Source organism: Lipophrys pholis, assembly GCF_963383615.2.
Source record: "Lipophrys pholis genome assembly, chromosome: 9".
NCBI lineage: Eukaryota > Metazoa > Chordata > Actinopteri > Blenniiformes > Blenniidae > Lipophrys > Lipophrys pholis.
Genome location: NC_137639.1, coordinates 10,222,195 through 10,246,525, shown reverse-complemented (window position 1 = coordinate 10,246,525; position 24,331 = coordinate 10,222,195). Strand labels below are relative to the sequence as shown.

At 42.4% G+C, this 24,331-nt stretch overlaps 1 protein-coding gene across 1 annotated transcript in view; it reads right to left on the bottom strand.

The window, feature by feature from the left end:
• Nucleotides 1-319: 319 nt before the first annotated feature.
• The window catches only part of usp45 (ubiquitin specific peptidase 45), a 38,602-nt gene continuing 14,590 nt past the window's right edge, over nt 320-24,331 (bottom strand). Inside the window, exons 7-18 of the mRNA XM_080471945.1 lie at nt 21,603-21,698; nt 20,358-20,488; nt 12,227-12,314; nt 9,858-9,939; nt 9,361-9,452; nt 8,622-8,678; nt 8,229-8,351; nt 6,881-7,547; nt 4,851-4,948; nt 4,649-4,735; nt 4,048-4,192; nt 320-1,354 (exon numbers count right to left, since the gene is read on the bottom strand). Coding sequence (XP_080328071.1) covers nt 1,224-1,354; nt 4,048-4,192; nt 4,649-4,735; nt 4,851-4,948; nt 6,881-7,547; nt 8,229-8,351; nt 8,622-8,678; nt 9,361-9,452; nt 9,858-9,939; nt 12,227-12,314; nt 20,358-20,488; nt 21,603-21,698 — 1,797 coding nt within the window. The 3' untranslated portion in view covers nt 320-1,223. The remainder of the gene's footprint in view (nt 1,355-4,047; nt 4,193-4,648; nt 4,736-4,850; nt 4,949-6,880; nt 7,548-8,228; nt 8,352-8,621; nt 8,679-9,360; nt 9,453-9,857; nt 9,940-12,226; nt 12,315-20,357; nt 20,489-21,602; nt 21,699-24,331) is intronic.

Sequence of the window (24,331 nt, the reverse complement as noted above, 5' to 3'; positions counted from 1 at the left end):
TATCCTCTCTTTAAACAGACAACGGTTCATCGGGTGTAGTCAACGTTTCCTGTATATGTTTGTTGGCTTCCTCTTTGTGTGTCATTGAGGCTGAATTTATACCAACATATCAAAACATTTGAATATCATTGAAGAGTTTATTGTTACGCTTGAACATTTCAACTTGAAACATTTAAAAAAAAAATATCTTGTGATATTTGTGTCCTGCTGTTAAAATAAAGAGAATTTATGAATTCTAATACTGAAATTTAAATTTTTAATTCAATTATGCTAGAAAGGAGCTTTTTTTTTTAATTTTTTTTTTTTTATAAGTTTTTTTTAATCATCTGCTTGAGAAATTCGTTTTTCCATATTGAGAGATTCACTCTTTGGAATTGTTTCTATTATTTAGAAATGTTACTAGTTTTCAATAAAACATTAATGTGGTTCAGTGTCAGGATAGCAGAGAAATGTTCTCTTTACACACGTCCCAGTAATCTATAACTTTAAAATGTAAAGACGTCTAAAAATGGAAAAATATTTGTGGGCGTATATGGATTTTTCTTTTTGCAGGCCACTCCTTTTTAAAAGGACACGAGTTGAATATTTTGCACACTCGCCGTTGTGTACGGTCACATTACCTCTGAAATCCAAGTCTTCAGCTGATTTCACGCGGCAGGCCCAGATCTGAAGCAACAGCCACTTACAGACGTGAAAAAGTTACACATAGCACCTTTATACTACATTCGCCTGTCTCTCACTCATACTACGTGTGCACGAAGGCACACGCACACAAACGCCCCCCCCCCCCACACACACACACACACACACACGATTGACATCAAGTCATTGCTGAGTGCAGCTTAACATGCAATACATCTGCTTGTTTCCAGTTGTGGCAAACTCCCTCATGCAGTTCACGCGTCAGTCCTGCGACCGACCGAGAACGAGACGGACCAGTTCAATAACACTCGTTTTCTCCTGACCTCTTCTTAAAAAGGCAGGACGTTCAAAAACAGAAGCCGGAACTATAAACAGAAAACTTAAAAGCCTGTTTATACTTTATATTTGTGTGATTCTTTTGAAGTTTGAATTTAAGTAGGATGAATTGGCAAAGTGTGAAGCGTTTCCCGTCACCCGCCTCGGGCCGACTCACGGACGCCGTCAGGGGGAGAGAGGCTTCGGCGAAAACTCAATGCAGAGCAAAGTGACGACGTGGCGGAAAAATGCGTTCGCTGGTCACATTAGAGCATTTCCTCGTAGAAGAGCAGGTATGCCTGAGAGTTGAGTACCCTGGACTCTGGTACCGTCTGAACGGTGGTGTCACTGACGTACACCCACTGGCCCTGGCAGCTGCCGCCGGCGTCCTTCGCACCTAAAAACAAGACATCAGCAACTGTAACATCAATACAGTATTTATATACAGTGGGGCAAAAAAGTATTTAGTCAGCCACCGATTGTGCAAGTTCTCCCACTTAAAATGATGACAGAGGTCTGTAATTTTCATCATAGGTACACTTCAACTGTGAGAGACAGAATGTGAAAAAAAAATCCAGGAATTCACATTGTAGGAATTTTAAGGAATTTATTCGTAAATTATGGTGGAAAATAAGTATTTGGTCAATAACAAAAATTAAACTCAATACTTTGTAATATAACCTTTGTTGGCAATAACAGAGGTCAAACGATTACTATAGGTCTTTACCAGGTTTGCACACACAGTAGCTGGTATTTTGGCCCATTCCTCCATGCAGAGCTCCTCTGGAGCAGTGATGTTTTGGGGCTGTCGCCGAGCAACACAGACTTTCAACTCCCTCCACAGATTTTCTATGGGGTTGAGGTCTGGAGACTGGCTAGGCCACTCCAGGACTTTCAAATGCTTCTTACGGAGCCACTCCTTCGTTGCCCGGACGGTGTGTTTGGGATCATTGTCATGCTGGAAGACCCAGCCACGTTTCATCTTCAAAGCTCTCACTGATGGAAGGAGGTTTTGGCTCAAAATCTCACGATACATGGCCCCATTCATTCTTTCCTTAACACGGATCAGTCGTCCTGTCCCCTTAGCAGAAAAACAGCCCCAAAGCATGATGTTTCCACCCCCATGCTTCACAGTAGGTATGGTGTTCTTGGGATGCAACTCAGTATTCTTCTTCCTCCAAACACGACGAGTTGTGTTTATACCAAAAAGTTCTATTTTGGTTTCATCTGACCACATGACATTCTCCCAATCCTCTGCTGTATCATCCATGTGCTCTCTGGCAAACTTCAGACGGGCCTGGACATGCACTGGCTTAAGCAGGGGGACACGTCTGGCACTGCAGGATTTGATTCCCTGTCGGCGTAGTGTGTTACTGATGGTAACCTTTGTTACTTTGGTCCCAGCTCTCTGCAGGTCATTCACCAGGTCCCCCCGTGTGGTTCTGGGATTTTTGCTCACCGTTCTCATGATCATTTTGACCCCAGGGGATGAGATCTTGCGTGGAGCCCCAGATCGAGGGAGATTATCAGTGGTCTTGTATGTCTTCCATTTTCTGATAATTGCTCCCACAGTTGATTGTTTCACACCAAGCTGCTTGCCTATTGTAGATTCACTCTTCCCAGTCTGGTGCAGGTCTACAATTCTTTTCCTGGTGTCCTTCGACAGCTCTTTGGTCTTGGCCATAGTGGAGTTTGGAGTCTGACTGTTTGAGGTTGTGGACAGGCGTCTTTTATACAGATAACCAGTTCAAACAGGAGCCATTAATACAGATAACGAGTTCAAACAGGAGCCATTAATACAGGTAACGAGTGGAGGACAGAAGAGCTTCTTAAAGAAGAAGTTACAGGTCTGTGAGAGCCAGGGATCTTTCTTGTTTGAAGTGACCAAATACTTATTTTCCACCATAATTTACGAATAAATTCTTTAAAATTCCTACAATGTGAATTCCTGGATTTTTTTTTCACATTCTGTCTCTCACAGTTGAAGTGTACCTATGATGAAAATTACAGACCTCTGTCATCATTTTAAGTGGGAGAACTTGCACAATCGGTGGCTGACTAAATACTTTTTTGCCCCACTGTATTTAAAAAAAAAGCAGCATTCTAGGCCATAATTGCAACAATGACAACTACATTTTGAAACATTTTTAAATGTTTATACTTTAAATGTGAAATATCTGATTAAACGATTTACTTTTCAAAAAAATAAACACCTGTAACATGATTTTTCTTTCGAGAGAAAATGGGGCCTCATGATCATTCGGAGTGTAATGTAGTTTTGTAAATGCCCAATGCGCCCCTCGGGAGCCATGGGGCGAACTAAGGAATATGGTGCAATTAGGTAAAATTCTCCAAAATAACATTTGTGAATTGTTGAATTTAAGCGTTTTGGCTGCTCCACATGTTTGTTTTGGCACAAGTTTTATGGCAGGTGCCTTTGCCGATAACATCCTGAGCGGCTGTGGGTTAAGGGTCTTCCTCAGACGCCCTCCGTGGTGACCCGTCAACAGCAGGACTCAAACCAGCCAACTTCTGGGTGCCAGATTTCTTCCCTAAATTGCTGGACCCCACTGGACCCGAGATACTCATTAAATGGTGTAATTTGAATAAATTGATTAGGTTGCATTTAGATCTAACAGGCGTTTCTGGCCTACAGACTCAACAGTCTATATTTGAGGCATGTTTTAAAAGCTTGTTTCCTGTATTAGGACAAAAACCACAGGGCGATGTAGACATATAATCAATGCTACAATTCAGCCTACATGACAAGATAATATGCACTTGCTCCTACAGATAAAACGAGGCGGGTTAACCCTTTAATCTAGTGTAATTGTGAGTTCCACTGCTACATAACATACAGATGACTCTGTGTGAGTCTTATATAGTATGTTAGCAGCAAGGACAACTAGAACCTCCAGCTTACCGGCTGCTGGAAAAGCAAAAGAGAGAACGGCAAGACGCAAAAAGAATGCAAAGGCTTTCATTCACATTGTGCGTTGTGTAGGGAGTCTTCAAGGCTCCACAAATACTGACTGCCACATATAAAAGCAAATAAAAGATGTTTAAGGACCCAAATCGATGAACTCCGACCTGGCTGGTTCTTGTGGTGCGGCTCCGATTTCCTCTGGGGGACACGCACTTTCACGTAGGCTGTGTAGTGTCCGCCACGCATCGAACCGCTGTGTTCAACGATCCCGTACAGACTGTAAAGGACGCGTTCACCGGTGGCCAGGTTCTGTGCAAAAATGGGATGAAAAACAAAAGCGAAATAAGAGAAACTAGAACATTTCAGAAGGAATTTTTGGCTGTGCCCGCCGCTCAGTGCCAAGGAGCAACCCCCTCCGTTTAGTGTTTTTCACCAAAGTCCCATCCGCTTTGACTGGCAAGTGTTTTTGTAGTTTTTATTTTTGCAGTAAACAGTTTGCCGAATCGTTAACAAAAGCCACAGCACACCATTCTAGAACCGTCCGCATGTTTTCATGCTCCCAAAATAATAAAAATAAACCTGCACCTAGGATAGTAATCTTTGCCCCCCCGCCGCCGAAAAAAGAGAAAAAAACAACAACTTAGAAAGCTGAAACTGAAAGCATCAATGAAATTAAAAAAAAAAAAATAAATGTAGAGAATTCTTTTAAAATCTCAACTGACTGTGAACTTGTGTGTTATTTTGGTGCGAGTGATGTCGTGATACCTTGCAGGATGCAGAACAGAACGGAGCCAGATCCAGGATGAGAGGGAAATCAACATGGCGGTTCACCTTTCGTAGGTTCATCCCAGCCTGACGTTGGCAAAAACATAACAACTCATTTTTTTGTATACGAGACACTCATAAATAATTATTATGTAGGGTGGATTGCTGCTGAAGAGAAAGTTTGTGGGGTTTTTTTTTTTACCTGGTGGAAACGTTTGAGATGCAACGTGATAACAGGAGGCAGCAGAGAAATCAGCATTTGCTTCCTGGCGCTGGTATAAATCTTTTCCACCCTCTTCTCTGTGAAAACAATAAGAAACAAACACAGAGAAATATCAGGTTAACCTGAGAAAACATGAGCTGTGCTTAGTCACAAACACAACAACCTTTCTCTTTCAACAGACGGCAGACTGGTGGGGGCTTGGAGAAAACTTCAAGCCGCAAAGAAACATTGTTGGCTCTTCACTCAGACCTTCTATCTGAAATGCAAAACGCATGCTGCGGCTGACGAACTCTGCAGGGTGAGTCATCCGAGTCAAGGACTGAGGTGGCAGACCGTGTGTGGAAGCGCGCTGGCAGCTGTACGAGTGTGAGGAACATTGTGAGACACACATTCAGCCGGCTCGTGAGTGGACGGTGCTGCCGGGCTGGACTGAGGACTTTTTCTATGGATGTTTTCATGCTCTCGTCCGCAGCCGTTCGATGGACTCTATTGTAAAGGAGATGAATTCAAGCTTCCTACAAGCAATGCGTGAAGGACAAAACTAACCAAAACTGCCAACTCTCAAACTCGAAGGGAACGACACTTTTTTTTTTAATGCAATATCCAGGCAAGACTTTTCTAAATGACTAAATAACATTCACGGACAATTTGGCAGCAATACTACACTTTATTCTCTGTTGAGAAGACAACGGCAGCCCCTTTCAAACATGATGCAGTTCTGTATAAAACATTGGGTGGGAGAATGGAGGAAGTTATCGACCAAATGATGGAATAAAAGGTAGACAACAACATGCTGGTGTCACGGGTGGAGCGTTTGATTCCTAAACGTAAACCCGTAGTAAAATCCAAAATGATGAGTGACATTGGACTGGATGTTCGATTCTGTATTAAAATGAATGCTAACGGGTTAAAGTGCCTCTTTTTTCACACTATTAAGGTTAGAGGAAGGAAGGAAGGGCGATGAACGGGTAAATAGATGTTTACATGGATGGAAAAGCCTTATTCCAAAATGGGTTCAATTCATTTCTTTCCTTAAAATTGTTCACACAATATCCCACAATGACAATGTGAAGAAAAAAAAAAAAAAGTTGACACAGCATTGTCTCAGGAGTTTATAGAGAACATTCTTTGACTTCATGCTTTTTGTTTGTGCTCTCACATGAACCGTCAACTGTGGGACCTTGAATAGACGGTGTGTGCCAATGAAGGTGCAGAAACGTCACGACAAAAGCTGTGAAGACATATGAACATGTGGTTTTTCAGTTTTATTTTTTCCCCGGAATAAGGTTGCAACAGAATAAAATATGAAGAAAAAAAATAAATATGAAGCGCTCCAAGTACTTTGTGGATGCACTGTGTGGTTGGGGGGATGAACAGATATGGCGACATAAACTCTTGTTAGACACAGGCTCAATAAAAGCCCTTTCTCCTATTTAAAACCGCACAAAGAAAAAGAGACAGCAGCAGTTTTCAATGTGCTACTTATTGTTGGTTGAGGCGGTTTTGGGAAAGAGAAAAATAATAATAATGCATTGGTTTTATATAGTGCTTTTCTGGACACTCAAAGCCGCTTTACATTTCATTATTCATTCCCTCCATACTGGATGGTGTTAAACTACGTATGGAGCGAGAGCTGCCCTGGGGCAGACTGACGGGAGCAAGGCTGCCAATCTGCGCCATCGGCCCCTCCGACCACCTCCAACCACTCACTCTCACACTGCATTCACCCAGGCAGTTTGGGTTTCAGTGTCTTGCCCAAGGACACTTCGGCATGTAGGCAGGGAGAGATGGGAATCGAACCTGCAACCTTCATATTGGGAGGCGACCGCTTTACGGCTGTTAATGTAAATAAATAAATAAAAAATTTTGGGGGGAAACTTTCTTCTGGATTTTAAGGGGTTGGAGGTGAACTCGTCACCTTGCTGGCCTGATTTAAGATGCAGAGTCAGATTTTATTCGTGTCATGGAGAGAAAACTTAACCGGGACTAATTGTTGAATCTAGATTTACCTGCGGAGCCGCTCTTGCGCAGCTGCTTCTGCCGCCGCTCGGTGCAGCTCTCGCAGAGCAGCTTGTTGTTTCCCATCAGCAGCTCCACGGAGGTGAACTGGTGCAGGCAGGACTGGATGGAGCACTCTTTGGAGCAAGGTGTGTAGCTGTGTGACAGCGCCTGGAACGCTCCCTGGTGGTGCTGATGGTGGAGGTTATCTCTGGCTGGTGTGTCTCCCTGCTCCTCAGGGGAACAGTGCGAGGAGGCCGAGCAGTCCCCTGGAGTGAAGCCCAGGTTGACTTTGTAAACCGCCGTCACCAGCTGCTCGACGGCGCCACCTTGTCTGGCGGAGGAGGACGAGGAGGGCGAGGAGGCGGAGGCGGGCGTCGGGGACGGGGTGAGGGTGGAGGTGGAGGACGGGGTAGACGTGTGCCCGTGGCTGTGGCTGGAGGAGGGGGCGCGTGGGGCCCACTCGCTCTCGGAGGCCTCGCTGTCTGCGTCGTTGCTGCTGTCCTGAGCGGCCGAGTCTCTCTCGCTGCCGTCCGACAGGCTGCCGGCGGCGGCCATCTTGCACACCGAGACGCCGCGGGCCGAGCCACCGGCCACCACTTCCTCGTCTGGCCGCTCTGCGCCGCAACCTGCTCCTTTCTCCTCCACAGAACTGGAAGACCTCCTGCTCAGCTGCTTCTGTGGGAAAATCACATAAACGGTTGTTTTCTTTTACTTTGTGTTTGTCCAGTTCAGCACTGCGATCCAGGAGGAATGACACTTTTAGAAATGTTCTAACGAATAAAGAAAGTGAATTTAGAAGCCCCGTCTCGATCATTTCAAAGCACCAAACAGGCAGATACTTTTCGAACTAGAAAGAACTTGTACTACAGCTTTGAAAATAAAAAGATGTGTGGAATGTGGCACGAGGGAAGAGGTTGAACTGCAATGTAGTAAACAATTTGTGATGTGGAATGTGCCGCATACTTTCATCTTGTGTGCCACATGCCAGAAACGGCTGTAGCTTCATATTTCCATTGATAAACCTATAGCACCTAACACGGAATCTGAAGGTGATATGAATAAGATTACCAGTTTGATGATTATTTCTCCATTAAAATAGAAATTATATTATTCATTTAAACATTACCCAATCATTTATTTGATAGCATTGTTCCCACAATGGAAACCTGCAGGTTGTTTTTTTCTTTGAGAATGCAAATCTAATAAACTGTCGGCATGTGACCAAGGCCTTGCGGTTTTCTCAAAACCACAAGAGAGAAAATTACACTTTGAGTATAAATATCCACCACAAATCAAGAGAACCATCCACAAGCTGCAGAACTACGGCGCAGTGATGATCTTTGCGTGCACTCTCACCTGCCCGCTCAGCTTCCTGGTATTTCTGTTGACTGCGTGCGCTGCAGAGAGAGCCTGCTCGTTGTGAGCGTCCTGCTCCCGGCCGCCCTTCCCGAGCCGAGCGGGGTTGGAAGGTTTTGAAGTCTGACAAGGAAAATAAAAAAACAAACAAAAACAAAACAAAGCATTATTGGTGGACGTATAAAAGCTCTACAACTTTATCTGCTTCAAACCTTGAAATCACGAGTGGAACTCGGCTTGCCACGTTCACGTTTTGACAACATTCGTTGGTGTGGAATCTATACGGGCTTATAGAGTGGCTGCAGTCGGCACTTGTGCACATTACGAAGAATGTGCGATTGGCACAGGCAGAGGTCCTTCTACTTGACAATGATTTATTTTGTAGCTGCTCACCCTCTCTTCTATAATGGGCAAAGAGATGTCGATGAAGGCTTCCTTCACAGTGGAGATCTGAAAGAACCACATACAGGTCAGTGAAACAATATGCATCTTCACCTCTTCGGTAATACTCAAAATTATGTTCAGTTCTGCTGCAGATTTTCAGCAATTCTATGAGGAGCCATCTGCTCCGCTCTTTTTATTCATCGCTGCTCCACACCTGGTGCTTTCTTACTTCAAGGATTTTCCTCAGCTTGCAGTGTGGCGTCGGCTTTGTTAACCACAAAACGAGTGTCCACATTTTACTGTAAATGCCTCCTGTAAACAGTTGGTGTTTGAGCTGGTCCTTGAAGTGCTTTTTGTTTTTTCTACGGATTTCTTTGGCTTATGTTATCAGCAGAAGAGCATCCTTTTGTTCAGAATATCAATCAGAAATGTTCCCTGGCTGTCACAGCCGCTAAAGAAAAACCTTGCCTTCGGGTCAGAAACAAATAATTACACATTTTCGGATTGTAATGAAAAACAGCGTGCCGCCGGGGACTGTGTGGCGTTCTATTATGCATCTCCAGTTCAACGCAATAAGCTGGAACAATAAAAAAAAGTGAGAAGGATTTCAAAACAAATTTGAAATTGGTTACGCATGTAGTAAATTTGTGTCTTTTCTGGGAAGCCCAACAAAGTTTCATCTGGATGCCTGCCTGGTCCAGTGCTGATGACTCAGAGATTGTGACTTTCTTCTCCCACGTCCACTTACGTGCTCGCACTCTTCACACATGATTGTGTTGGTCAGCTCGCCTACGAAGATGCGATCCACAAAGTTCATCTTCACCCCTTCCTTTCCATAAGCTGAAGAGATAAAGAGACGGTTAGTGTTACGAGATTAATCAATGATGAAGTGATCTAAAAATACAGAAAATAAGTGGTTTTAAGATACAAGTTAATCTGTATCTTATAGAAAAGAAAGCTTGTGAAATTGTATTGATACAATCTCTAAGAGTAGAAACAGTATAGATGAGCATCTACGTTGGGAAGCGTGTTGCAATTATAAGAAAAACTGCCTTTTTACAAGGTGTGAAATTAAAAAAAAACAAGAAAATAAATTATCAGTTTATTAAAGTCATTTAACAAAGAGCACACTGACTGCTCTCCCCTGCATCAGATATCTCTACCAACTGAGCTGCATCCCCTCAGACCACCACTAGATGGGACTATAGATCTTGCTTATCGATGCAGTGCAGCCTTCATGTGTACCTTTGACTTGGCGTTTGGTCTCCTCGTCTGCGGTCTTCTCGGTGGGATTATTGAACGCCTTCAGAATTCCCGCTTTGACCCTCTGCCAACACAGAACAGCACAGCCCAGCGTTACAACGATAATAATGAATGCACGTTAATTATATGAATTGTATACTTGCAATTCATTGTGGTGTCTTGAGAGAACTCTCTCATACACCCATTATAGAGATATCACAATCTAGCCTGCAGCTCAGTTTGACAGGTACACCCATTTTAAGCATCATTAGTGTAAAATAATTATTGTGCATGTCCAAAAATGTTAACATGTAAATGTATTCATTAACTGCGTGTGTGTGTGTGCGTGTGTTCACCACGGGGAGCTTTAATCGAAGGTGACGTGGTCAGTGACTGTGTTGGTGAAAGAGCTGTGAAGAGGCACAGCCACAGTAAACAGCCAATCAATAGATAATTGGCCGTGGTCTATGTCTGAGCCGAGACCAGTCACCCCCAACCCCCCTTTACTGACCCCAGACCCACGCACTGGACTGGCTATTTAGGTCATAAAGCCCCGTTAATCCCAGCATGGCAAGTCTGCACCCCGAACTCAGTCAAACTGGGCTGTAGCTCTCCTACTAATTAATTACCAGCAACCCCCCCGCCCATAAGCCCACTTTTCTTCCTCTCTCTCTACCCCCCTCTCCCTATTCCCCCTGAAAATACCAGGGTGCACTGTCCCACATGGGATGGCCCACAGGGAGGGTGGGGGGGTCAGGCAGCGTTATCAGAGCTGCTGGTAAAAGGGTGCAGGGGTGGAAACTAAAACGAAGACGGGGCGAAGAAGGACAGTCCATGCCCTGAGAGAGTAATACCTACTGTCTCGGCTAATTGGTGATAATTGACCAGGGCCCAAATTAGCATATTCAGATCTCTGATACTAATGGCCGATCAACACAAACATTTAGGGCCTCTAAAAGGTTGATGATACACAAGGAAAATTAAAAAAAAAAACTCTGCTTTCTCCCTGACATATACATACAAGATCTTTTGTATATTAGCCACACCTTTTGTATGGTTAAAAACAGTGGATAGATCAGGGTTAGTTTTAGTTAAAATTATTTGGCATGTTTTGTTAGCTGTAAAAAAAAAAAAAAAAAAAAAAAAAAAAAAAAGATTTGCAAATTGTGTCTTATTGAACAGGTTAGCAACTGTTATGATGCACAACATGTTTTCACCTGAGAACAAATCCTGGACAGAGTACAGCTAAAATGCCACTGTATCTCAGAATATGCTGTTTAAATGATTTTCAGACAGAAAGATTAGAGCAGCCCCCCCCCCCTTTACCTCTTTGATTAGATTGGGACACAGGCTGACGAGTGTGTGCGTGTGTGTATGGGGGGGGTGGTCCATGCACAATGGAACGGCCCTGGAGCTCATTCAGCAGCTGTGGGTTTCCCAAGATCGCACAATGATGCCGGTCGTGCCACTTGCAAGTCCCCTAAGTGGCACAACTGTCAGCGTTCACAAGTTTGAATGGGGAGCCGCAGAACCCCAGCCTGTGGCCCCTCCTGGGCCCCGGGCTGACCACTAACACACCCGCTAACTTCTCCTCCTTGGGTTTACATATCCACTGGTGGGGCCAAGGGGCTGGCTCGGCCCTCAAAAAGGCTGCTGTGGGGTCTCCTAATTGCCCTGTGAAGAACCAGGAAACAAGGAGGCGGAGGTGTCGGGGGGGGGGGGGGGGGGGGGGTTCTTTTCTAGCCAACAATATGGCATCACAAGGTTTTTAAACAGGAAAACTGGCAAACAGGCACAGCCAGGGACAAAAACAGAGGGTATAGTCCAAATGAAGTCGTATGAAGCACGACTGAAGAGCTGATGAGATTGAAAACACGTCAGTGAAAAAAAAAAAATCACTTTTATGTTTTGTTCACGATGAAAAGTTGAGGTAGAACAAGTGACGCTGGGTTCTACTGCACTGTAATCCACTCACCAGTGAAATACAGGGCGAACACAAGAATTTGAGGCACAGAAGCATGAATTGATCGTGCACGTCTTAGGACAGGGGAGACAAACAAAATAAACAATGGGAGAACATGCAAACTCCACACAGAAGGTCGAGACAGAGGGTCGTCTCACTCACTTATCTGTACACTATGAATATAATATAGCTCAGCTCAAGCACCAACAAAGAAAAATGGACAAGAACACCAGAAGCACACGGACCACTTTGTATGTATCTTAAGTCTGGACCTTGGACCTTTGGGTCAAGCAAATAGAAAACTTCAGCGAACTTTTAAAAACACAAAAGAAAAACACTCAACAAAAGGTCTTGGCAAATGAATCTAAAACCAGTGAAAGAAGTGTGCACATAACATATGTAAGCTCACTTTAGTCTCCTCCACGCGAATGGAGTCCAGGAGGTAGTGGAGAAGCTCCTGACTGTCTTGTTGTTGGTAGCCCTTGAACCGCGGAGCTCTGAGGGAGAGGATTCACATAAAAAAAAAAAAAAAAAAAACACAAATGAAAAGTCAAGACCAACACGTGACAGAAAGTCATGAAAAGAAAGTGAAGGGAAGGAATAGTCACATACCATTAAAATAGACTGTCATTTCTCCAAAGAAATAAACCAAACACATTATTGAAGGAGAAGAAAACCACTGCACACAAAGCAAGTCCATAGAGAACCATTACAAAAGAAGAAAACTACAATTTGTCTATGTCAAGGTTGTGACATTAGTTTTTTTTTTTCCTGCTGTTTTGTGTTTGTAAAATCCAACCTGACAATGTAGCTTTGTGGTACATTCACTGTTTATCATTGTGACATGACTCATACATTTTAACACTGATGAAGCCAAGGGATTACAAACAAAATACTTGCTGGAGACCGAAAGCAACACTATACATTACCAGCATTCCAAAATATTTGTACTTTGAATCTTATATGGAAAAGCAAACAGAACGTCCTGTATGAGCTCAGTCAAAGACAATACTTTGTTGACGGAACTTTAGTCTGTTACAGTTCAATTACTCCTGGATTATTCTGTTGGCAAAACCGGGTGGGCCTCCACCTTGGACATTAATGCCAGAGCTGTTAGAGGGGAGTCTCTCCTTGGGTATGACCCCTGGCGGTCCACGCCGGGGCAGATGTGCGGACAGATGCCAGGGGCAGATGCGGCTGGAGCCGTTTGCAACCTGTTGTTCCCAGCCAGCCACATGACTGAAGGACAGGTTGGTCCGAAAGGGAAAAACACTCAAGGAGAGGCCACATTTCTAGTTTAAAGCGTAAGCGAGGTTATCAGACAAATGCTGGTAATATTTGTAGAATGGGAGGTCATGGTGGTGTTGGTGGTGGGTCAACTCCTGTGATACAAGAGTAGGGGACATTTGCATCTCTTTATAGACCTCATGTTCAAACATGAGCAGACTTTAAGCCACTTCAAGGACAGTTTTCTTCTAGCTACGAATGAACTTCAGATTACAAGTACTTCATTTGTGGATATAGAAGACACTTCAAATGAGCTATCTATTCGACAAAAACAGACATGTGGCTTGAAAATGGCCGTCCATGGCTGGAGGAGAAAAGAGCCAACCACCTGCCTCCAACACAGGTCCTAACCAGTAGGTCTGGAGAAGCCCAAAGTCACCCTCACACCCTTTCCATATAGACTTCATCTCTGTCTGCTGTGACCTTTATGTGTGGACACATGGGGCTGGGTGGGCAGGAGGGCGAAAACGCACATATGTCATTTATTCACCCTCCTCTTGAGAGAGCAACCAGCACAGGAATGTCGCCATCTTGTTCTGGTAAGAAGTGTATCAGTCAACTGGGAAAGAGGAGAAGACAACATTCAAATCAAAACAGAGGGAAGGGATGAGAGGGGGAAAAAAAAGAGTTAAGAAAAAAAAGAGAGTGAGAAAGATTAAAAAAAAAAAAAAAAAGAAAAAGTGTGGCTGGGATCAGTGGGAATGAGAAGGTCTGGAAGCTCATCCCAGTGGAGAGAAGCAGAAGGGCCCTGTAGCGCTGCTCTCAATCTGGACGACGCAAACAGCTGCGGTGCTAACACAATTAACAGCCGGATGAGTTAGTACCAGACACAAGGCCACACAAGACCCTCCCCACCCCCTCACCCCACACACACACACACACACACACAATAGAAATGTGACTCAATGATGTACAATATGGTCATTAAATTGTTGAACAAAAAAATTGTCGTGAAACATATACTTTTCTATACATTTTATTTTATTTTTTAATTGAAAATGAAATCACCCTTTAATGGTTATTTCAGTCTGGAATAATTAAAAGAAAATATTATAGGAAAATATTTCCAGTTGTCATCCGAAATGATTTTAACTGGCTCCCAATTTAATATTCCTAAGAATAAAATCATTATCAAATTGTGGTTCATTAAAGTTATGTATAGATAAATTACCAATATAACTAATATCTACCATCAAAATAGCTCTGGTGCAACACACACCATTTAAAAATATTTAAAATGCATGGGATTAATTATGCTTTGACACTTAAGAGTTTTACTAAATACATTTGTATATTTATTAGAATTATTTTTTGTCTCCTGAAACATAACTCTAAATTATGTCAGCTAATATGCAAACTGTATGCAACATGTCATTTGTCTTAATATAAACTGCAAATCAATTTATTTTTTAATTTTCAACAACGTCCCAATCTTTTTTAAACTGGTGCGACATAAAATATATTTTGTTTAGCCTACATATTTTGATACTGCAAGGGAAGACAGATTGCCTATCTTTTTCTCCTGTGGAGCTTTTTTTTTTTGTATCATTTACCAGCTAAATGAATAAAAACTTTGTTCATATTTCCGAGCTGAAGTTGAAGTCTCAGTCACAAACAATGAACCACTTAATATCACCCTTAAGAGATGATTTGCAATGAGTCTTATTCAAAAGAACATACTTGATTTAATCAACATGTGGCCATTGTGCAGGTTGTGTTTCTCCCTGTTTTCAACATAAAGGCATTAGCAATTTATTTCAAGGTTTCCTACATTCACAGGTACACCAACGTGAATAGCTGCAAACTTCCAATCCTTGGACTGCAGTCCCCAGCTCTGAATATGTGCACATGCCATTATTTCGATTATGTTTAAAGCCCCTGGGAATATCGGTTTCTTTTCTTAATGCGTGTGTACTGTACGTGTGTTTGTGTGACCTGGATGCCGGCACTAGATGAAAACCATTCTCGTGCTGTGATACTACTCTCGGGGATGAAAGGATGCTCACAAGGCTTATTTATAAGACAGGGGTATGTGGACATTCATGCACAGATAGAGAGGGGAGCCGGCGTACCTTTCTTTTTTTATTTTGCAACATAAGAAAGTATCCAGTGGCGAGGGCTGAAAATTCAATCAGTCCTTGAAAGAAGCTGGTGTACATGAATGCTTGTGTGTGGCCTTTTTGTCCGGCCTATGCATCGGACGCATGCATACATAGAACACCAAGAAAGACTGCTCAAGTATAAGAATATAATGTTTTATGGTAAAATGACTGTTAAAACAGCATTAGAGCCGGAGGTTTAAATGAAAGTTGAGTTTTCCCTGTCTTGCCACTGACTACCGACTCGCCTCTGACTGGCTTTGTAGTCCACTGGTTACAAGCTGAGACCCTCCCTGGCACCAGATACAGAGTGTGGTGCTGACCATCCAATATGTATAACTTGGCAGTGGTCCGAGAACAGACCAGACCCCCATCCTGTTGGCAGGCGCTTAAGGAGGCAGGCTGTAGGGGTACTCAGCTGGTTGAGGTCAAATCCATTTGAACACACGAGCACGTACACTCAACAGGGCTCCAGTAGAGCACGTAAACACTCAAAACAAGCCCCCAATCCGAGCTAGAAAGCCTTATTAACCTGTCTGACAACACAAACATGCTGGGAAAGACAGTCGGAAGGAAATAGAAAAGTGCTGTTAATCCCCATAGGTCAAGGGCACAGCCAACCCTCTTTGAGAGAAGAGAACTTGCAGTGGCAAGCGAGAATGGCAGGACACATTCACAGAGCGCAGTCATCGTTAAGGTCGCTGGAATTACAACAAAAAAAGAAGAAGAAGAAAAAAAAAAAAAAAAAGAGTAAAAGTCCCAGTAAACAGGAGCGGTTCTTGACCCTGCCCTCTCAGCTCAAAGCTTTAGACCCGGCTCCATGTAGAATAGTTGCTGCATGGAGGAGGCTGATAAAGAAGCGTAGCAAAGCCGGTGCTATTTCTGAAAATAAATACTGGAATCATGCACACACACCGGATGTGAATGTAAGGATGATTGGAATATAAAAATACCTAAGTGTGTAACAACTGAAACCACAAGAAATATTGTATTCACACAAGTAAATAGGTCCTACAATCAGCGCATTTATGAATAAGAGTCACCTTGAAATGGTACCAACAGGAAAGACTAGAAGTGCGATTTAGCACATGTCAGATTCATTCATAGGCTGGTGAAAAGAGAAAACTAACTTCACTAAGTAAAGAACAGGAGCACAACAGAAGAAAACAAGGTGAGTAATTTAACATTACAATGCCTCCATTACATTTACTTGCTTATAAATAAACAAATCAAATCGCATTTTCGTGCATCTTCTGGTAACTATTCCTAAAAACTTAAAAAAGAAATTATGTCTGCACTCGCTATAATGTGCGTAGACTGACTTCCTGGCCTCAAGGTTACGTGTGACGTAGCAGCAAAGAGTGAGGGTGAAGCTGCTGAAGCTTAACATCACATCTCTGCATTCAAATGCATGTTAGTGGAATTGATGAGCCCTATTTGATATTATACATGTATGAGTGACTAAAGGTGTGTGCAATGGTTGCTGTCTGAATGCACAATTGCCTGCATGTGCGGTGCAGGCTGAGGTGGTGTCAGGTGAGGTGGCAGGCCACACGCACACGCACACGCACACACACACACAGTGGCCTGTTTGATGAGAGCGAGGTACCAGAATAACTGTCAAAGACGCACCAGAGATGTGTCCACTCATCCAGCGTCAAATGCCCTGGTCACCCACCTGCACTACTAAACAGTGCAACCGCCCTCCTCCACCTACACCTACACCTACACCTACACACACACACACACACACACACACACACACACACACACACACACACACACACACACACACACACACACACACACACACACACACACACACACACACACACACACACACACACACACACACACACACACACACACACACACACACACACACACACACACACACACACACACACACACACACACACACACACACACACACACACACACACACACACACACACACACACACACACACACACACACAACCAGTGTGGACCCAACCAGCAGGGTACCACTCTCCAACAGGAAGTGAGCCAACCACATGGCCACCGTGAATTCACAGCAATGTGAGTGTCTGCCCGTTTATGCCGCCCGTTAGACCTCGCTCTGGATGAAACACAACGCAGGTGGTCTACAAATACCTGGCAGATGCTCGACATTTCAGAGGGCGCCATCTTGATCTCACAGCTTTAAAGGTCCCGTATTATGCACAATTCCCTTCATAATAGTTTTCTAAAACCTGCCGACCTCAATAAAATCCAGCCTAAAATCTCAACCTCTGTAGAAACTCACGTTAAATCCATAAAACTATTATATGCATAATAAGAGAACATGTCATAAGCACACAAATGCACTAAATAAACAATTAAAATAAGTAACACAAACAGGCTCCCCGGGCGGGTTTCCACTGATCTTCTCTCCAAGAGGAGCTCGGAGTAGGCGTGGACAGAGACAGCTCACTGCACAGACACAGGAACAGCCTGTTCTCAGTAAAGCTCAGTAGAGGGACTTTTAGACTGGCTGAATTTCAGGACCAAGGCTGGATTTCTGCAAAACACACTTTGAATACAACATCGTTATAACTCTGACACCTATGTGAAATGGTTTGAAAACTTCATAATATGGGACCATTCAGGAGTCCACTACAGGAGGAAAATACAAAAGCAGGGGAACATGGTGAAGTTCTCATAAATATGTGCTGCACCCAAATGAAAACTCATTAATGGATACAAAACATCATTGGAGTGTAATTTTATGCAAATTCCTTTAATCCCCACTGTAACAAGTCCCAGACACTTAACTACTTTACAATATATAATATTACAGCCATGTCATTTATATTCGTTGACGTCTGATTAAAATGTATTAGCGGTATAAGCTGCAGTTAAAAGGTTGTATATATATATAAAATGCTATATATACGTTTTTCATTCGTTTTTTTGTAAGTTTGTTTTTTTTTGCTTGTTTTGTTTTCCTTTACTATTTTGTTGCATCATATATTTGGTTGACTGAATAAACTACTACCGTATTTTTCGGACCATAAGGCGCATTTAAATGTCCATATTTTTTTCAAAAATCAACAGTGCGCCTTACATTCCGGTGCACCTTGTGTATCACTTCCAGCTGTGTTTACGGACCTAGCTGCGCCGCTGAGGATTTTGCCCATTGGATTTTGCCGCCTCGCGGAGTAATACACATTATGTACTGTAATATTGTTGTGTTTATTTAATGACCCTACAATGGCTCCTGTGAAGAGACACGCTTACGAAGCAGGATTCAAGCTTAAGGCCATCAGTCACGCAGATCAACATGGAAATAGAGCAGCTGCGAGAGAATTTAATATCAACGAATCAATGGTACGTAAATGGAGGAAGCAAGCAGACGACCTGCGCCAAGTAAAAAAGACTAAAAAAGGTTTCCGCGGGAACAAAGCAAGATGGCCAAAGTTGGAGGACAACATTGAACAGTGGGTCATTCAACTGAGAGCAGCGGGTAGAAGCGTCTCTACTGTCACTATACGACTCAAGGCAACAGCAGTAGCGAGTGATATGCAAATCAACGACTTTCAAGGTGGCCCTTCTTGGTGCTTTCGTTTTATGAAAAGACATAATCTCTCCATACGCACAAGAACTACCGTCTCACAACAACTGCCAAAAGATTACGCTGAAAAGCTGGCCCTTTTCCGCACCTACTGCGTGGGAAAGATCGCTGAAAAGAAGATCCGCGTAGAGCACATAACCAACATGGATGAAGTGCCACTCACCTTTGATATTCCCATGAACCGTACGGTCGAGAAAACGGGGACGAGCACGGTGTCTATCCGCACCACAGGGAATGAAAAGTCATCTTTCACGGTTGTCCTCAGTTGCCAGGCAAACGGCCAGAAACTACCACCGATGGTCATTTTTAAGAGAAAAACTGTTCCAAAAGAAAAGTTTCCAGCTGGCGTCATTGTCAAGGCAAATGCAAAGGGCTGGATGGACGAGCAGATGATGAGTGCGTGGCTGAGCGAAATTTACGTGCGGCGACCGAATGGCTTTTTCCACACATTTCCGTCTCTTTTGATCTATGACTCCATGCGTGCCCATCTCACCGACGCCGTCAAAGACCAGGTAAAGAAAACAAACTCGGAGCTCGCCGTCATTCCCGGTGGATTAACGAAAGAACTCCAACCGCTGGATATTGGCGTTAACAGGTCGTTCAAAGTTAAACTGCGAGCAACGTGGGAGCGCTGGATGACAGACGGCGAACACACATTCACCAAGACAGGGAGGCAACGCCGGGCGAGCTACTCGCTTATCTGCCAGTGGATCGTGGATGCCTGGGCCAAGGTTTCCGTGACAAGTGTAGTTCGAGCGTTCATGAAGGCAGGAATCATCACGGAGCAGCCAAGTAACAGTGAGAGTGAGTCGGATGAGGACGAGAGGGATACAGGTGTGCTTGACGCCACCATCGCACAACTGTTTAACTCAGACACTGATGGCGAAGATTTTGAAGGATTTGCGGAAGAGGAATGAACTGACAAGTATGTGTATTGTTTAGTATTACACGAGTTATAGCTGAATTTTTTGAGTTTTTGAAATTATTCAGTTTATTTCGTATTTCATGAATAAAAACTAAAAAATGAGTTGAGTTATTGAAATTGTTGAGTTTATTTAGTATTTCATGAATTACAATCAAAAAATGTTTTATTTAAAACAAATGTTTTAATTATTGACTTTATAATAAATAAATTGAGTAACGTTTGACTTGTCTGGCCGTTTTGTCTCGCTTAATTGATGCGCCTTACAATCCGGTGCGCCTTATTTATGAAGATTGACACAGCTATTTATAGTGCACCTAATGATCCGGTGCGCCCTAAGGTCCGAAAAATACGGTACTACTATATAAAAGTGGATTAAATGTGACAGGTATATGGCAGCAACTAGACCAGAGGTCCTCAAACTTTTCACAGTGTGTACCACCTGGGAAAATAGCGAGCTCTCTAAAATACCGTCATCATGGTTGACCTAAAAATTTGTCATCATTTAAATTTCATTATGTATGTCTTCGAGCTTCTGACTTCTACAAAAGGCCGCAGTGAGAAACCTAAAAGCCACAAGAAGTGGAGAGTGGAATGTGAGAGAAACTTCATGGCTGACATGAAGCGTTGCATCTTACTTCTGGCAGAGCTGGTTGAAGAGCATTTTGGGATTAATGGGGCCTTTCCCCGCTTCTTTCATATTCTGGAGGAAGGTAAACATGGCTGCAGTCAGAGGTTCTGGGCTGGGCAGCACGACCGTCAAAGAAGTCTGATGGATGGAAGAAAAAATAAAAACAGCCGTTATTCCCACCCTCAGGATTGTTAGAGGGCAACAGGTCGAAATATTCAGTGAGACTTTTGAATGAATGTTTAATGCATTATGAGCACATTCATATGACAACTTATATGGCAATATTTAAAAAAATATATATATATAATAAGTTCAGTAGCCTTATGTTTAATAAATCAGGATGCAATGGCTGCTTAATTTATTAAAACAAACAGATGAGATGGTTTCAGGCTCTGTTCATAATAACACAGTGCTGTCACTTTACTCAGAGCTCAGTAAGTCACACTATATTTTTATTTCACGTTTGTTTTACCAGGTAGGTCAGTTGAGAAACAGTTCTCAATTAAAATGACAACCTTGACAAGAGGCAGCGAGGAGGCACAAAGAAATATATAGAAACAAATGTATACAGTGTCACACGATGTTAAAATAAATGAAGTTGTATTTACAGTGTTTGCAGTGACTGATATTATTAATCAAATTGATAAAAGCTCAAACATAAGTGGGGTGATACGTCAATATTGGTTTTATGGTATTTATGAAAGAGGAACGTGGAATAAATGTAGAAAGTTTTAAGGTCTGTTGCAGATCATTTCAGTCATCTGCGACTAAAGGAGGGCTTTAGGTATGACCAGACTGATGAATTTACTAGAACGTAGACTGCAATTAGCATTGCATATTATAGCATATTGCTGATGTTTAGTGGACATTGAGTTAAAAATTCCTTTTAAAACACGTCTTTGAAGTTGATAAGTTACATTACTTGGATGAATTCTATAAGTATACTTCTTTTACAGTCATATAACACTGTTGTGTAGTTGTAGAAAAGAAATGTTAAAAAGCTAAGACCACATTATATCAACCATTTAAAACCATTTAAGAATGTTGTCATAAGTTATTGGATACGGTATAATGAACAAATGAATAAGTTGTTTTATAACGCTATGTGTAGGCGAAATGTGTTCATAATGAATTTTACATGTTTCTATCTTCAGATTGGTGCAAACTGATAAATATGATCGGTCCAAAATTCAAGTAATTATCAAGCATTACTTTGACTAAAACATGAAGGAAAATAAAGTGAACATTTTACCAGATTGGTCTCGACAGCGGGGCAGATCTTCAGTTTGTACCCCTTCTCCTTTACTTCCTGGATGAGGTCGATGAGCATATGAGTCTGGGACAGGTTCTGTGCAGAAAAGACACAGGGTTACTCCCAAATAGCCACGATCATAGCCTTTTTCAAAGCATTAGGTAGTAATTATGATTACAATGTAATTATAATCATCAGAGGTAAGAAAAGGTACTGAAAATACTGTCACACCAGTGGTGACAAATGCTGGTAAGACCCTCAAATCCCCCGATTTGGACTAACCTGGTGTTTAATGTCTTGGTCAAGGACACTCAGACACTTATTTAATCAGGGTGAGATGGGAATCTAACCTGCAACACTGTGAGTAGAACGCAAACCACTCCAACTACTAAGCCACAGCCAATCAAGCTTTAACCTGAGTGCAGGTATTTGATTAATTTGACCTGTGTAAAACATATCCAATCAAACACGTTTGTCCGACAAAATCAAAAAAAATAAAAAAAGATATTCAGTTAACGGTCCCGTGTTGTGCAAAATTCTACTAATGGTTTTCTAACAGTAATACGTGTCCCCCTAGCCTGTGCATGAGGCCCCAGTAGTGAAGAAAGTCTGTCTTCTCGCTCACTTGCTTGCTCCACCTTGGCTGAATGTGTGCTCATACTGGCGAATCAGAGATTTTCCCTTCATGATGACAACATGTGAAATAACCACTCCCTCTTTGACCTACCCACAGGTAGATGAGCTCTGCCCTCTAAAATTACGAGCGGGTGCCATTTATTTCTTCTTGCAAACGCTACCGAAAAAACAGATATCGGCGGAAGTCGGTATGGACAGACACAGCTCGTTAGATTTTAAAGGTACAGAGACAGAAACAGTTTTCAGTAGATCTCACGAGAAGGACTTTTAGACTGGCTGGAATTCAGGGACCAAAGCTGGAATTGGAGCAATACACGTTGAATACTTGTTGAGGACTTGATAAGCCTAGGCTTCGTCCTATCCCTTTTCGAACGAGTCAAAGTGTATTATATCAAAATGGGCTTTTTTATTTATTTTTGAATAATTTTTTTCCCTTTTGTTTTTTCCCCATTTGTTTCATGTAATTTTAAATTGTTCATTCGTTCGAAATAAACAAATAAATAAAATCAAATACAATGTTGTTGGACCTCTGACACCGATGTGAAATTGTGATTATATGGGACCTTTAAGTTTCAATGTGAACACATATGCACACAAAGGAGGAGTGTAATGGCTAAAATGAGGGTGTACTATGATTTTAAAACTATTGAATTAGATTACATGATGGAATTTGTACTGTTTCAGTGAAATTACATTAAAAAAATACTCGTAAATTACAAGTACAGTGTGAGTATTTGTAATTCATTATTTCTACCTCTAACAATCACATCCATGAGCTCATTTTAAATTTTCACATTCGCACACTCCATTATTGTTCATCAAGGCTTGATAACCGGAAAAGACAAGAAACCAAAGTGATGATATTCAACAAATATGAAAATGCATCTGCACTCAGCTTGTGGCAATTGAATGTGGTCAATTAGAAATCCCCTTGTAAAATGTTATCTCCATTTGAGTGGGATTTGGCAAACTTGTGGTGAGTGTATTATTCTGAAAGGGGGCTTTCAAACGGTCTGTGATCTGTGAGTTTCAAATGTAGAGAAGATCCTTGGTGAGGAGATGGCTTGAAGCAGTCATTGTCCCTTCATGTTAGGGAAGCATCTTTTCCTTCCCTTTCGAGGGATATTTGTTTTGTCACATCCCGGCAATAAAGACTGTTGCTATGGAAAACGCACAATGGAGCCGGCATTGTGATCACAGACACAGCTCGTCCTCTGACAATTATGTGTTTTCACCAGAAAGATTGCAATTTTCAAGGAGACAATACAAACAGACAGGGAGAGGGAGGGAGAAGCATGTAAAGCGCACTCACTCGAATTTCAATCAACGAGGGAGACCCTGAGGGTGATTAACAAAATGGCGGAAAAAAACAGCTTCATTGTTGAAGAGGCATGTCAGTTTGCAGTCACCATGACATGACCAGAGAAAGACTGAGGGAGCTCTATAGCCGTGTTGTGTTGAGAACAAGCTCTGCACCAACCGGGAGCCACTCGTGTGCAGGCAGGTGAATGCATCCACGCCAGGCGTTGCATTTACCGCTGCATTGAATATACAACACAAAATTACCTGTATACACTCTCAGTCATTGTGCGGCTGAAATCTGGTTCACTATACGCTCGACTGACAATGAAGGATCACTTGAGGAGGACATACACGTTTGTGGCGTCAAATTACAATGAATATCCTTGTGATTCATTTAGTGGATGCAGAGAAAGTGGGAAGTTGTAAAAAGCATGTATGAACTTTGAGATGTACTTTAAAATGATGTGATCATATCTAATGTTTGATTGACAGATATCTTATTTCATCCATCATATCTCATTATTGTAAATAAACCTTACACAGTCACACTGGTTGCATGTATTACAGAAATTACATTCTACAGAGATACACCTTTAACAAGGTCTACCATGCACTGCACTTCACTGGCTTAAGTTTTACAATTGCTTTTAAGATTTTATTGCTTGATTTCAAAAGGTGAGGGCCCCTTACAAGCCTAAATCCGTACTCTTTACAAAAAGTAACCGAGCTGAGCCCTTGCTGTTCAGACTTCTGTTGTGGAACTCAATACCATATGTTTTATTGATTAATGG